This window comes from Protopterus annectens, chromosome 2.part1 (assembly GCF_019279795.1).
Source record: "Protopterus annectens isolate FY-2018-M chromosome 2.part1, PAN1.0, whole genome shotgun sequence".
Classification (NCBI taxonomy): domain Eukaryota; kingdom Metazoa; phylum Chordata; order Ceratodontiformes; family Protopteridae; genus Protopterus; species Protopterus annectens.
In genome coordinates, this window is record NC_056729.1 from 1,788,921,892 (window position 1) to 1,788,937,963 (window position 16,072).

At 42.3% G+C, this 16,072-nt stretch overlaps 1 protein-coding gene across 2 annotated transcripts in view; it reads right to left on the bottom strand.

Moving 5' to 3' along the window:
• MTOR (mechanistic target of rapamycin kinase) overlaps positions 1 to 16,072 on the bottom strand; it is a 4,577,509-nt gene that overhangs the window by 746,463 nt on the left and 3,814,974 nt on the right. For both annotated transcript variants that reach the window (XM_044063218.1, XM_044063219.1), the window contains exon 45: positions 2,611 to 2,745. In XM_044063218.1, the coding sequence (XP_043919153.1) occupies positions 2,611 to 2,745 (135 nt within the window). The remainder of the gene's footprint in view (positions 1 to 2,610; positions 2,746 to 16,072) is intronic.

Genomic DNA, 16,072 nt, shown 5'->3' on the forward strand with positions numbered 1-16,072 from the left:
ATCCAGGAAAAGTCCCTTCTTTTCCCGAAAACTTTGTGGAGTAATAAACTTGTTTTTTCACTGACTTTGCATGTCCATTATTGGATTTGCTTAGCTTGCTGTTTGTGGAACTTTTTTTGCAATCCACGGTTCACCATAGTGCTGGACTGCTTTTTTGTTCTTTAGACAAATAATTGGTGCCAGAAGCATGGACTAAACCTAAATGCCAAGAAATGTATAACAGAAGACTTTGGGAAGTCATCCACCCCTGGTAACTATCATATTGACAACACATCCCTAAAAGTTGATCCAGTAGTTAGGGACTTGGGGATACAAGTAGACAGTAATCTATCCTTTGACCATTACATGTCTACAGTAATGAGGAAATCATTCTATGTTGTACAACTTATAAACAAAGGTATAGATAAGCATCTAGGTCCAAGGAGGTCACTGTATTCAACATTCATCAGACCTATCATTGAGTACAATGCCCTGTTTGGTATATACCTAATAAAGCACATCAAACAATTGGAATGTCCACAGAGGTTCCTCACTAAAAGAATAAGAGGTGTAAGTAACATGTCCTAAGCAGACCACCTCAAAGCCCTATCCCTGTATTCTGCCTCCTACAGGCTGTTGACAGGAGATCTATGCCTACTTATAAGACATTGTTGGACCCCATCCCAGTGGACCTCCTGAATATCTGCAAAACATATAACACCAGTATTACCCATTCTAAAGACTTAAAGCTTGCCTGGAACTGCTGGAGCTAAAGATATTTATTTATTATTTTATTTGATTTATTTTACATTTGTTGACCGGGGAAGTCTAGCTGGGCACAAAGGTCCCTTTTCAGCAGAGGCTGAGGGAGTAAAGCTCCAGTACATGCAGCACAATCAAAATCTTTTAAGTTACATAACATCAACAATGTGAGGCAGAATACAGTTAAACGATATTTTGCAATGTCAAAATAGATAAGATAGTAACTAATCATACAGTAGCAAGACTTCTTATACTAATTATACTCTACTCAGATAGTAAATAATTATGCAGTAGGAGAGATATCTAGATATCACAATAAGGCTGATTTAACTTTGAGACGTAAATGAAATGAGTGGAAAAAGAGAGTTAAGAGAGGCACAGATATAAGGTGGAGTGGGTAATGACACAGTGATAGTTGGTAACAGAGTACAGGACAGTAGAGGTATACTAGAAGAGGAGAAGGAAAGGGGAGAGGTTATACTTATCCTGGAGATGAATGACTACAAACCCAGTAAGCTGATAGGTGTTCTCTTAGATGCGTTTTGAATGCTTGCTGGTTTTCAAGAAGGCTGAGAGCATGTGGGAAGGTATTCCAGATGGTACCTACAGAGTTTGAGTATAAGGAGGCTGTGTGTATCCCACATATTACCCCTTCATTGGAAGAGCCTCTCCATCCATGTGAAGCAGAGTTCCGCCTAACCTAATTCAATGTAATTTGGACAAGCTGGGCATATCTATGCCTGGCATACAAGACATTGTTGATACCACCTTGATGGATCTCTTCATATCCCTAAAACAAACAGCACCAAAATTACCTGTTCTAAACCTTGCCTGTGATATAAATAAGACCTGTTGAAGAGACAGGCATGTAGTTCAAAGACTACTCCTTCCATGAACAGGCTCCCTATCCACATGAAGCACAGTTCATCCTTAACCCAACTGACTTCAACAACTGGATAGGGAACAGGTAATTCATCTCTGGTTTGGCACCTACGTCTCTAATGGACACAGGCAGCCTGTAAACAGTTCATCTCCTAAGCCTCTGCTTACACTTACCAAGGATACCAGAACTTGTCAAAGATTTGGGAAGCATGGCTAGATTTAAACAAGTCCCAGTGGTCTTTAGCTCAGTATACAAACATATAAAGCACAGATGAATCCTGAAAGTGCACTGGACAGGATTTACTTTCTTCACAATACGTAGACAACACAGAGAGAACAAACTTAACTTAACAGAATGCATCACATTACAGGCTGTTACCACTGCTAATGCAGTGACAATGCAGTTCTTGACATCACAGTAAAAAAAAAGACAATTTCAGCTGTACTAACAAGACACTGTTCAGTGCTTGCTTACTGCTGTACTGCTAAATGCAAATATAGCAACTGAGGCACTATCCACAGAGTGCAAATGCTAATCATCTTTGTGACAAATGGCAAAACCAGCATTCTAGTACAGCATCAAGAAGGAATGAAGTAAAACACATAATGCATCCCGAATGAAGCACCTTAACACCTAATTAAGAAACAAAAGTCTTACAAATGTCACATGCGCCTGATACTAGACTTTGTTTTGCTGGTTTTAGTTTTTCCTGAAGTGGACTGATATTCAGAGAACTGTCTTATTACTGTATAGTCACTATACTTTTTGCTACATAATTTTAAGCTTGGCTTCATCTTTTTGGTGCAGACTGCTAAATGTAAAGAGGGTACCAACAACATACAATAAAAATAAGTGATTAAGTGAATTCTGTGGAAAAATATATGGCAGTTTATTAAACCAGTTATGTTCTGAAGGCAAATAAACCAGATGATGTTCGATACAACAATGAAAATATAAATAAAAAGAGGTTTCTAGTCAATACTTACTTGTGGCAGTTGTTTAGAGATTCGTCGAAACACATGATAGTACAAGTCCCAGGCTTGGGTCAAGTCTTTCACATTTGCAGATCTCATGTACTTCCTGCACCATTCTTGAGCTTCCATTAAATCTCGGCCATATGCCTGAAAAGGGGAAACAGCATGAATAGCATGACAAATGACTGTGCAGATCATACAAAATGTGAGGTTGCATAAAGCAATAAAAAGAAACACATATGAAGACTTTCTGGTTTGCTGCTACCTTGATATTTATTATATATGCCTACAAGGGGATATACTGAATAAATACCTTTTCAGGTGTGGTCTACAGCAATGGTTTATAATTTATAAGAAGAAGCAGATTAGCTGTGGTATGAATGGAAATAACTCAATATCATTAAAACACATCTCTGTCAACAGATGCTTAATACCTGAACTTTTAATTTGCCAGAAGGCACTCTTTGCCACAGCTCTGTACAGATGGGAGGAGAGGTCATATCCCCAAGGACTCCAACTCCTGAAGCTGATAATGGAACACCGGGTAGGGAAAGACCACTGACTTCCTCCACAATACTGCGTCATACACCACAAGAAATTTAACAAAGATAGATCCAGATAAGACAAACTACCAAGAAGAAAAAAAAAACAAACACCTTTATTCATAGGTAAATATATAAAAAGGCAAAAAGAATAAAGCAGACCTGCTGACTAAGATACTCCTAAATCTGCATATACAGAAAGATCCACCACAACTGCCTATTGTTACAGAAGTAATCTCACTCAGTAGGTTTACACTTGATTAACAAGTCTAAGGCAGTAAAAAGGAAAGGTTAGTAAAATGTTAAGAGCAGCACAAAAGAAGGTTTGGCAGAATGTAAAGGAAGGAACACAATAGGACAAGAGATTATGGAGAGTTGCTGCCTTCATTCCAGAAGCTCAAGTGTATTCTGCAGTCTTTGCCACAAAAAGTGCGACTCTTGGAAAAAGTTAAACATGTACCAACACCGATTCTAATGGAAGATCATCTATAGGATATCTGTTGGAGTGCTACAGCTAAGCTTTGTGTGCCTGCCCCAAGTATGGAAAAAAAAAATTAACTCTTTATACTTCAGTATTTACCAAAAAGCATTCACAGCCATCATCTCGACGTAGCACTTCCTGGTGTTAGGTCTTGAAGTATTGGTCCTCTAGTTGATGCATCCCCATCCATCCTTGATTTTCTTCTTCAGTTCCATGTTACTGTCCTACTCCATGTTGTTGCGATGGCTCTACAGCTTCTCCTTTCTTTCCCACTCTCCTCTCAGGGACGCACATTCCCAGGGCTGTGTGAATATTCATCATATATAAGACACCTCATTTACCTTACTAACCTTCCACAGCATAATCTCAACTAGCCCGATGACTCTCACACAGTACACCCTTTAGAAATAAATGCAAAGTTTCAGAAGAGGCAATACCCATGCCCTACTTAATGGATGCCCCTTGCTTCTCTACATCTCTCAACCATGGCATTCTGCTGACTTTTGCCCTTACTCTGCAACACTGCACAACACAATTCCTGATGTCCTACAGAATGCAGACAGCTGCGCCCGATGAGGACTGTGATATGGAACACTCAGGAACAGGGTCTCATTCACTGCAGCCACCAGAAAAATGATAAAATGAGGCAGCCAAAAAAAGAGATAATTTGTTTATCACTAAAAGACCTTCTGTGCCTTAATAGATCACATGGAGTTAAGGCTAGCAACAAGAATACATTTAACTACACTGCACTTTAGAAAATCCTTCTAGCAAATTACTAAGGGGAGCTTCTCCAGACAAAGGAAATTACTAATATGACTTGGTGATCTCTGACATGAACTTATGTTAAATCAGGATGGTGTAAAGGAAAACTCTGCCTTCATAATCTGCTTATTATGTTTTAAATACAGTTATTAGTTTAAATTGGATAACATTAACTATGTTTAATCTGTTAAACCAAACATCTAAAGCATTTCTGTGAACAGTTCAATGTTTTCTCCACCTTGATCTCCCTATCCAAGTTGTTCTTTTAAAGCCCATGACTCTAGAGTTTCCCACTGCTTATATTAATTTGACAGTTTAGTAGTTCCCCCTAGTCTTAACTAATTTGGTCATACTAGACAGTACTATAAAGTAATTTTGGGAAAGTTTTCTGAAAAATCTTCAGTTACCCTTCCTATCAGATCTTCCCACCCCCCCAAGGTGCACACCACAATACCGACAGCATTAACCACCTTTTCAAGCTTAGTTTTAATACCTGTAACACCCCAGGATAATACAAATCACTGTACAGCCTATAACCTTATTCTCAGGAACTGGTCTGGGATTCATTTTGCTGTTTTGCTTCTAGTGAGAGAAGCAAAGAAGCTTTAATTCCTATCCACCTTACAGACTACTGATTACCAAGAATTCAGTTACGGGCGCTCCAGTAACCAGTTTGGAATTAGTGCCACTGTTCTGCTGCTGAAGAGAGAAGAAACTGAGAGACCCTAATTCCTAGCTGTTTCTGAGTTAGTGTTGTGTGTCAGATTCCGTAATTGGTGTGATTTTTGTTTTGGTGAGAACTTCTTCAGTTTAAATTTCAGACCACTGTGCAGCTCGTTCCACTGTGCTGAGATGCTGAATAACCTACCTACAGCATTTACTAAGATAAGAGCACAACAAACTACTGACCTCAGCAGAGGGCAAGTTCACTGACTGCCTGAGAGCCTGCAACCACCTTCTTAGGAAATAGTCTGGGATTAATGCTGCTGCTTTGCTCCTGGAGAGAGAAGGAGCAGAGCAGAGAGACACGGATTCTTAGCACAAGTAGTAGCCAATTAGTAGTCAATTCAGGACCCCTTCTACTCAATCCTTGTGATAATTCAACAGGTTACGTAGTCAGTGTTGTATGTGGCTGTCCACTGGCCCTTGTAAATGTGGGTCCGTAGTCTGATTTGTCCTCTAGTTTTACATGATGGATTCTGAGGCAATGTAGCAACTGCCTCATACTTACTGGTAATCCTTTACTGTTGAACTGTATGAATACAATAAGTGAGAGGTGCAAATATTAAATCAATTTAAATGTTAGCCTCACACATTCCCCATATGACAGCAAGCAGTACATGGCACATGCACATGCATGCATACACAAACCCACCCACCCACCCAATACTAGACACATTTATGCTGAGGTTGTAAAGAAATCACTACCTGAGTCTCCGAGACAGTGCTTAGACAAACCTCAGTCATACAGTATCATACTCACAAATATACCTTCACCTGCATTTTTAATCACACCTAAGGAGAGCTGCTCTGGATCCAAGTCCATAATCATAAGGTCTTCTGAAGCTGCAGCCACATACGGCAAAGTACTAGTAATAAGAGGCTCCATAGTCAGACATGCTGATGTGCCACTCACAAGGCTCAGCAAAGGGTTTATATTAAATCAGTGAATGCTTAAAATAGCGAACGCTGATTTATTAACCCTTTAACAGCGAAAGCTGACAATCCCGAAGACACAGAACAGCGATTTCTTTCCCAGAGAAAAAAAAAAATCGGTGGGCCGTTTTCAGGACGTTGCCATTTCCTCCACTGTGGTGCGATCTTGGAGTTGGTATATTTAAGTAGGGGATGCGTGGGGGGCACAGCCCCCCACTTTATTTTGTGTTTTGAACTCTTTTTTTTTTTTTTTTTTTTTTTTTGGTGGAACAACAATTTTATTCCCCCTGGGAAAAATCGCTCTTCTGTGTCTTTGAGATTGTCAGCTTTCACTTTCAAAGGGTTGATAAATCAGCGTTCGCTATTTTAAGCATTCGCTGATTTAATATAGACCCTCAGCAAAGACAGGGTCATGATCAACTGTTTCACTGGTGCCAGGATTTGTGATGCAACCAGAAACAAAAGTTATGTACTTACAATAATGCTAGATCCATGTTGTCCGACTTTCCTCTGGTTCAAACATATGGGTTATCAGATCCAACTGCAGCACCAAATCTGAAGCTTTCTCAGATCCAGAGCTCTGACTCCTCTGTCCATAGTTCCCTGTACGCCAGCTTAGCATCTCAGATCGAGTTTGTGTCATTTGTGTATAAACCTACAGAAACCGTCTTTTGATTTAGAACATTCTAGTTTGTAGGGAAGAGTGATTACAGCTTCACATGACTGTGCACAGACAGGGTAAAAGTTGTTTGCTCAATCACAATCATCTCAAAGTCATAGGTGACAAATGGAAGGGGGCAAGAGGCAGATAATTTGAACCAGATGAAAATCAGAAAACATGGATCTAAGGTTATGGTAAATACATAACCTTCATATCCCATGTAGTCTATTTTCATCCGATTCAACACATGGGACAGAATTCCAAGCTATCAAAACTGGACAGTATCAAGAAAAGACATTCCTGAGTATGGTGGAGCCAAAGGCGGAACATGACCTGGATTGTACATCCAGCTTATAGTGAGACACAAATTTGTGTACTGTAGACCAAGTAGCCGCAGCACATATGTAATCTATGGAAAGTCCTTTAGAGAAGGCTGTTGAAGTAGCAACTGCCCTGATCGAATGGGCCTTAAATTTACTTGATAATGGCAAATCTTTCTTATGATAAAGAAAAGACACACAGTCTGACAGACATCTTGATAAAGTAACCTTCGCCACTGCTTTTTTTAACTTTGATTTTAAAAATGAAATGAACAGCTGATCATGTCTTCTGAATTTTGTTCTAGGTAAATAAAGTCTGAGATGCCTGTGGAGATTTAACATATGCAACATGTAATCTCCTTTGTTTGAATATCTAGGGAAAAAGACTAGTAGGTTTATAGACTGGTTAAGATTTAGTTTGGATTTCACCATTGGGATAAAGGATGCATTGCTTCTAAGGGAGACTCTATCCTTGTGGAAAACTAAGGATGCTTAACAAGAGTGTGTCTGTAACTTTGAATTTTGTCTAGTTGACGTAACTGCTATTAGGAAAATGTTCTTCCAAGTTAGAAACTTCAAATCTGCTTTGGCTGCACACTCAAAAGGAAAATAGGTCAAAGCTGCGGGTAATATCCCATGGAGAAACTGGATCACTGATAGAGTGTCTTAAGAGAAAATTGCCCTTCAAGAAGGCCTTAGAGATCTTCAATGATGCTATGCGAGTGTCCTGTTGCTCCACATAAAACTTTGAAATAGCCGCCACCTGAACTTTGATTGTGGAATAAATGGATCCTTTATCAAATAGCATATATAAAAATTCTAGTACAGATGGAATAGGGGCTGAAAGGGCTCGAGCCCTTCAGAAAGGGTCCAAATAGAAAATATCCTCCATTTGCTCTGATATGTCTTTCTAGTGGACATTTTTTGGGAAGCAGCAAGAATACTGACCACTGTAGGGGACAGCCTGGCATCTCTGGCTACATTTCGAAATGGAGGTACCATGCAGTCAGTTTCATGGACTTTTGATCCAAAGTTAGAAGTCTGGATGGGTGAGTTAACAGGTCTGTACAGTGATCCAACATCCATGGGGGACGTACTAGAAGAGGCTAGAAGTAGGGAAACCATGTCTGTTGGGGTCAAAAGGGGCAATGAGGATTATTCTGGCCTTGCGCTGTTCTGCTGTATGAATTTGTTCATTAGGGGGCAAAGGTGAAAAGGCATAAAGGAGACCTAGGGGCCAATTGTGGACTAGAGCGTCCCTTGGTGACTGATCCTGTGGAGGGATCATGGCAAAGTGCCTGCTGCATTTGTTGTTGTAATATGAGGAAAAGAGATTACAGAAAGGTTGGCCCCTGTGCCGGAAAATTAAATTTTTCACTGTTGGACTTGGGGACCCCTTTTGAGGCATCAGGATAGTTCTACTGAGTTTGTTGGCTAACACACTGGTTGATCCAATGATGTGCACTGCTATTAGAAAGCAGTAGGAAGACACTGTCCGTTGTCAAACTCTCATTGCCTCCAGACATAGAGGATAAAACCAAGCTTCCCCCTGTTTATTGATGTGCAGTACCATTTACCATGTTGTATATTTGTATGGAAATCACACGCTTGGGGAGGAAGTCCTGGAATGTCTGCAATGTTAGGAGGACCAGCCTTAACTCCAAGACATTGTTTTGAAGATCGGCCTCTAGGGATGTCCAAGTATCTTGGACTGTTCTCCCTTCAAAATGCTCTCACCCGCCACCCTAGCAGGGAGGCATCCATGGTTACCACGGCTCTTGGTGCATCCATGTGGAACAAGTGACCCTTCACTACCACTGGAGACATAATCCATCAGGTAATGTATTGTCTGCAAACTGGTGTAATCCTTACTTTCGTATGTAAAGAATTAATGAATAGAAACCATTGTACTTCTACTGAAGTACCCTCATGAAGTATCTGGCTAAAGAACCATTAGAATCTTTGAAACCAGGAGCCCCAAAAGACGCAGAAATATTCTTCTTGATGGAGATGTGTGATGTAGTAGCTGCATGGCCATGAGCCAGAGTCAGAAAACCCTTGACTTGGGAAGGCTGACGATCTGTCAGGTGGTGTTTACATGCCATCCTATGAAATCCATTTCCTGTGTCGGGGACAGCTGGCACTTTAGAAGATTTACAGTTATACCCAAGTCCAGAAGCAATTGGAGCACCCGGTTCAGACGGGAGAGCATCAGATGTTTGGAGGTAGCAGTTAGCAGCTTATCATCGAGGTATGGGAAAACATCCTGGGGGCTGTAGTGACACCAATGGGCAGGGCCCACAACTGATAATGACTGGCTCCCAGACAGAAATGGAGACATCTCCTGGAGTGCATTGCCATTTTGATATGACAGTATGCATCCTTAAGATATATGTGGAAAATCAATCATCCTTCCCCAGCAGAGGTAAAATGGACTGAGTTGTGACCTTCTAGAATTTTATCTACTTCACTAACTGGGTTAGGTGACTGAGGTCCAGATCTTTTCTGGCACTAAAAAGAACCCTGAATAGACTCCAGATTCTAACTGGTGTTGGGGGAATGGCTGGATGACTCTCTTTTCTAGCAGCTTTGAAATATCTATGGCTGCTGAGTCCCACTGACTGGGTGGAACATCAGGGACATTTTTATTCTTCTGAGGTAGAAGGGAAAAGGGAACCAAATAGCCTCTGGAAATTATCTTCAGCACCCAGGAATCTGAAGTTATGATGCACCAGGTTTGTGCATCCAAAGATAGGCACCCCTGACTGCCTCCAGAGTGCAGCAGTCAGGCACCTGTTCAGGAGCACCGAAAGGCTTTTTCAGTAAAAGGACTGTGAAAGCCCTGGTTGCGTGGTCCTCCTCTGCCTCTGGGGCATCTTCCATTAGCACTACCCCCCACCACAAGAAGGTCTATCACTTATGGAGTCATGGTAAGAACCATGTGATTTATGGAACTACCTCTTTTCCCCCGATCTTTGATTCCTGGAGTAGGTTCTTTGCAGGGTGGAAAAATGTACTCCCACTGCAGAGAGAGTCTTACCACGCTGTTGGCTCCTTGTGTGTGTGTGTGTGTGTGTGTGTGTGTGTGTGTGTGTGTGTGTGTGTGTGTGTGTGTGTGTGTGTGTGTGTGTGTCTAACCTTGGGTCCAAAGAGAGTTGAACTATCATAGGGGGCATTAATAAAGGATGACTTGAAGCCTTCTGCAAAATCACACAGATGCATCCAGTCATGGCAGAGCACAGATATGCCAATGCCTGCCACTCTGGCTGTCCCATCTGCTGCGTTGGAGAGCAAGCAGATGGCCAAGTTTGTGGTAGATTGTAGGGAAGAAAGCTGAGAGTACACTGTATTCTGAATATCCACAAGCAATACCCCATTGACAAGCTTGAAAAATCTCCTTGGTCAAGTCTCTCTGGAATCTAGTCAAATAAGCAAAGTAGTTCAGCAATCTAAGTGCGAAAGAAGGGGATGTATAAGGTCAGTTTTCAAATCTGTCCATCTCAATAGACTCTCTCTTAAGGGGATGAACAGATGAACTCTCTTCTGATAGATCTTTACCACTGGCTGCTGCTACCACCATAGCATACACTGGAGGACCCTTGCTCCAATGTTTCCTGTCCTTTTCAGCGGCTAATATACAATTCACTTTCTTGGGAATGGGTTCCACCACATCAGGGTCTTTCCATGCCTGTTGAACAAAAAGGTCAATAAGTGGATCAATGGGTAGTACCAGTCAGGATGATGATGTTCAAAAAAGTACAGTTTTGTACCTACCATAAATGTAGATGTTCGAAGATCCACATTGCTGCAGTCCTTACACTTGGGTAGTCGGCTGTCCTCGGTCGGCCCGAATATCAAAGTATAAGGCTGACGTCGGTCAAGGCGCATTTGACTGACATCAGGACGTCAGGGTACAAATGCGCATGACCGACGTCATATCCTCAGTCTTTTCTTGCCCCAGATGTCAGAAGACCCTAAAAATAAAGGTCAAAACCAAAACACAGCAAACAAACAACCAACCACACTTGCACTAATTATATGTACAATATATACAATATACACAATATTTACAACCCAACCCACACAACCACCTCTAACTACAGAGGGAAGGAGGGAGGTAAATTGGACTGCAGCAATGTGGATCTTCGAACATCTACATTTATGGTAGGTACAAAACTGTACTATGTTCTTCATCTCACATTGCTGCAGTCCTTACACTTGGGTAGAATCCCAAAGCAGAGGTAAGGGAGGATGGCCAAACTATAAGGAAGCAGGAGCTGCCAAAATGCCCTGCAAAACAGCAGTGGCAAAACCAGCCCTGGATTTAGAGTAAAGTGGTAGGTGATAATGCCTAGAGAAAGTATGCACTGAACTCCAAGTAGCTGCCTCCAAAATATCCTTGGTTGCCACCCCTCAAAAAGCTGTCAGTGGCAGTAGCCCTAGTGGAATGAGGCCTAATCCCAGCTGGAATCTCCTTGCCATGATGGGAATAACAGAAAGCAATGCAAAACCCAATCCACTTAGAAATAGTTTGTTTTGACACAGGCTTGCCCTGAGAACTCAAAGCAAAAGAAACAAATAACTGCTGAGACTGCCTGAACCCTTTAGTTCTGTCCAAATAATATCGCAACTGCCTGTGTACATCTAAAGTGTGCAAATTCTTTTCCCCTTTATTTTGGGGATTTGCATAAAAAGTAGGCAAATGAATAGTTTGGTTTAAAGCCACACTAGAAACCACTTTAGGCATAAAGGAAGGATTAGTACGTAAAGATACCCTATCCTTATGGAAAATTAAGAAAGGCTCAACCGCCATAAGGGCCTGCAATTCAGAAACCCTTCTTGCAGAGGTAATGGCCAACAAAAAGGCAGTCTTCCATGATAAATATTTCAACTCAGTAGTAGCTGCAGGCTCAAAAGGTTGTAGAGTGAGTTTCTCCAACACAAAATTGAGATCCCAAGCAGGAGTAGGAGCTCTACGTGGGGTCTTATATTCTTTGCCCCTCTAAGAAATTGCTTGAACAAAGGATGAGAAAACAATGGTGGGTCACAGTCATAGTGAGCTGAAATTGCTGCAGCATGAACCTTAATAGAAGAGAAGGACAAACCCTTGTCCAGTAACTCAGTAAGATATTGAAGAGCCACACTTAAATTAGGCTCAGAAACATCAAAATCCTTTGCTGTACTCCAAAATAAAAATCTCTTCCATTTATCTGCGTACACTTTCCTTGTACTAGGCCTTCTAGCTTCCAAAATCACATTCAAAACTTGTTGTGGAAGTTGAGACCCTCTATGGTTCAAAACAGAATATGCCAGGCTGTTAGGTGAAGAGAGTGAAGTTTGACATTGAGCAAATGACTGTCCTCCTGGGATAACAGGTGAGGAATCGAAGGCAAAGGCCATGGAGGCTTCCGTACCAGACTTTTCAGTAATGGGTACCAGTGCTGTTGAGGCCAATCTGGAGCTATTAAAATCATCCTTGGCTTGTCCTGTCTGACCTTTAGAAGTACCTTTGGGAGGAGAGGCAGAGGTGGAAAGGCATACACATGAAGATTGCTCCAATTGAAAGAAAGAGCATCCACTTTCCAAGCTGTGGGATGAAACCTTTTCGTGCAAAACTTTGGCAGCTGATGGTTTAGTGGAGAAGCGAACAGATCTATGTCTGGAGTTCCCCATGACACTGTCAATTTCTGAAACACATGAGGATCCAATTTCCACTCGTGGGGATCCATAATTCGCCTGCTCAACACATCTGCTAAGGAGTTCTGTGCTCCGGCAGAAACCTTGCCTGAAGATTGAGCTGTAAACTGAGAGCAGTCTCCCACAAAATCATTGCTTGCCTGCATAGAGGATAAGAATGTGTTCCCCTTGCTTGTTGATGTACCACATGACAGTTGTGTTGTCTGTTAGAATCAACACCTGCCCTGGAAGAAGTAAATCCTTGAAAGCTATTAATGCAAACTGGACTGCTAACATCTCCTTCAAGTTGATATGTAGATGTTGTAGTCTGGCAGGCCACTTGTCTTGTATCCACTTTCCATTTAGATGAGCTCCCAAGCTTTGTCTGAGGCATCTGTCGTTAAAATCTGACTCGCCTCTGGCGGGTCACAGAGAGTCCCTTGTTTAGGTGACATTCCTGAGCCCACCACAAAAATTCCTTTTGAATGCAAGGTATTATTTGAATGACAGTGTCCAGATCCTGGCAGTGCTGTGTCCATACATTTTGAGATACCATTGCAGCTTCCTCATATGCAGTTTGGCATTGGGAAGCACCAGAATACAAGATGCCATGAACCCTAAGGCTTGAAGGACTGTCCTTGCAGTCAGCCCGGACTGATGAGATAGTTGATGGAAGTAAAGGGAAAGATTCTTTTGTTTGTCCGGGGTCAAAAGGCCATCTGGGATGCTGTATTCAGTCTTACACCCAGAAAGCACATGTCCTGAGAGGGTACTAGACTGGACTTTATTTCGTTCACAGAATACCCCAGGCATCTTAGCACTGCTATCACATATTCCAAATGATGAAGAAGCTCGTCCCTGCCTTGAGCCAGAATCAGGCAATCGTCCAAATAAGGATAGATCTGTATTCCTTTTAGCCTGAAAAAAGCTATCACTGGAGCCAGAACTTTCGTGAACACTCTGGGCGCAGTAGATAAGCCAAAGGGCAATGCAGAGAACTGATAGTGAGAAGTCCCAGCTCGAAAACGCAGATACTTCCTGCAACTTAGTCTGATAGGAACATGAAGGTAAGCCTCCTTGAGATCCAAAGTTACCATCCAATGATCTTTGCTCAGCAGAGGTAAAAGCTGTTGTAACGTCAACATTTTGAACTTGGGAATGTCCAGATAAGTGTTGAGGATAGATAAATCCAAAATTGGTCTCCACGTGTTCCCCTTCTTTGGTACTAGGAACAGGCGAGAATAAAATCCTAGGCCCACTTCTGGCATAGGGACCGGCTGTATGGCCCCTATTTGGAGTAACAGAGAAATTTGCTTGTGAGCCTCTATTCTTTGTTGAGGAGGAACGTCTGGCATGCCTTTGAAAGGAGGCAAGGTATGGAAATAAAACCTGTAACCGTGGTGTATGATATCCAATACCCATCTGTCTTGGGTTATTAAACTCAAATTTTCTTTGAAAAGTGCCAACCTTCCTCCCAAAGGTGCTGCCAGGCAGAAGGCTCTGGCAGCTGAAAAGGTAGGTCATTGGGTCTGTTTATGAAAGGACTGACCCCTGCCCTCACCCGAAGACTGTGCAGGAGAACTCCCTGTTCTAGGCCTGAAAGAGCCCTGAGTTCTGCCCCTACCACGTCTAGATCTACCCCTAGACTGGGAATCATAAGAAGGATACGTCCACCCCTTAGTAGGCCAATTTCTACTAAACTTTGGAGGCTGAACCTGCAAAAATCTTTAACAGTCTGCATAGACTTAGCCTTGTCTTCCATTTTCTTTAAAACTGCCTCAACAGGAGAACCAAACAACACATCAGATTGTAAAGGAGCATCTAAAATCCTTGTTTTAACATGGTCAGATAAATTTTGATCCCTCAGCCAGGCGTGCCTGCGAAGAACTGACCCAGTGGCAGCCACCCTAGACGAGGCCTGTACAGCATCAAAACCACATTGCAAAGAATGCTTACCCACCTGTTCAGAAACATGTACTAAATCTTGTAACTCTTTACAATCAATACCTTCCGCCAGAGCATCAACCTTAGACCTCAATTGTGAAAGGAGATAGTTTTGGTATTTCAACATGTGAAACTGGCAATTCAAAGCCCTCATAGCTAGAGTGGAAGAAGTATAAACTTTCTTACCCCATCTATCCAAGGCCCTGGCCTCTTTATCTGCAGGAACCGGATTCTTAACAACAGAAGCCTTAACACCTTTAGGCCCCTGGCTAACAATTTCTGGGTCTGCCCTAGGACTCTTAAAAAGATACTTATGAGCTTCAGGCACCCTGTAATACCTATCCGGTTTAACAGGAGCAGGAGGCAAAGAATCAGGATTAAGAGAAGCCTCTGTAAAAACATCTTCCACTACATCCAAAACAGGAGGTATAGCCAAAGGCCTATGCTGGGGTAAAAACAAAAATTCCCTAAGCCTTTTCCTGGAATCAGAGAAGTCCTGACCTTCCCACTTAAAATGCTCCCTCATGGAATGAAGCGTTTCTGAAAAAGAAAAATCCTCAGGAGGAGAAGCAGAAGGAGTAGAATCATCCACATCAGAATCAGAATAAGGAGAGTACTCCTGCAAGTCTTCAGCCGAAGACTCTGAAACATCCGAAGCCTGCTCAAAACTCCTAGCTCAGGCTCCACCCTAGGTCTCTTATCAGGAGGGGCAAAGAACCCTAATCAAAGTAATCAAATCTTCTGCCATTTTAAGCATATGCTTCTTGGGCACAGTTCCTGAAGAACTAGGGGTGACACCAACTGAAGCTAAACCTGGCCTGCCTCTGGGAGAAGCCTTGGAAACAGAAGGAGAGGGCCTAACCACCCTAGGCAGGGAGGGGAGTATAGTAACCTGAGAAGCCCCATCAGCCTGACCTGCCTCCTGAGAGGCCACATCCTGCAATAACAAAGTCTCTCCCTGGGAACCCAAAGAAACCTCAGGTGGAACCACCGGCTCCACCGACACCTCTAAAGAACCGGCGTCCGGTACAGACGGTTCTTCTAGCCTAGGCTTAACTGCTTTGTCCTTGCGCTTCTTCGAAGAAGCGGGCGTCGGAGCATCCGACGGCATTTTATAATTGCACCGCTTCCCGAAGACTAACCTGGCACAATCTAATCTCCTCTTTATAGTGCGCTTATTGAATCTAGCACAAGAGCGACACCCAACAACGTCGTGCTCAGGCCCTAAACAAGGAATACACAAAGTATGATAGTCTCTATGCGGTATCTGTTTCCCACAAGAAATAAAATTATTCACTTTTTCTGACATCCGGTAAACCACTGAGGCAAGAAAAAACTAAAATATTCCCCAACGGGGTACTTAGCCAACTTTGACTCGGTCTGAAACTCCGAAATCGAAAAATTTCAGAACGCCAACCGGCACTTGCAA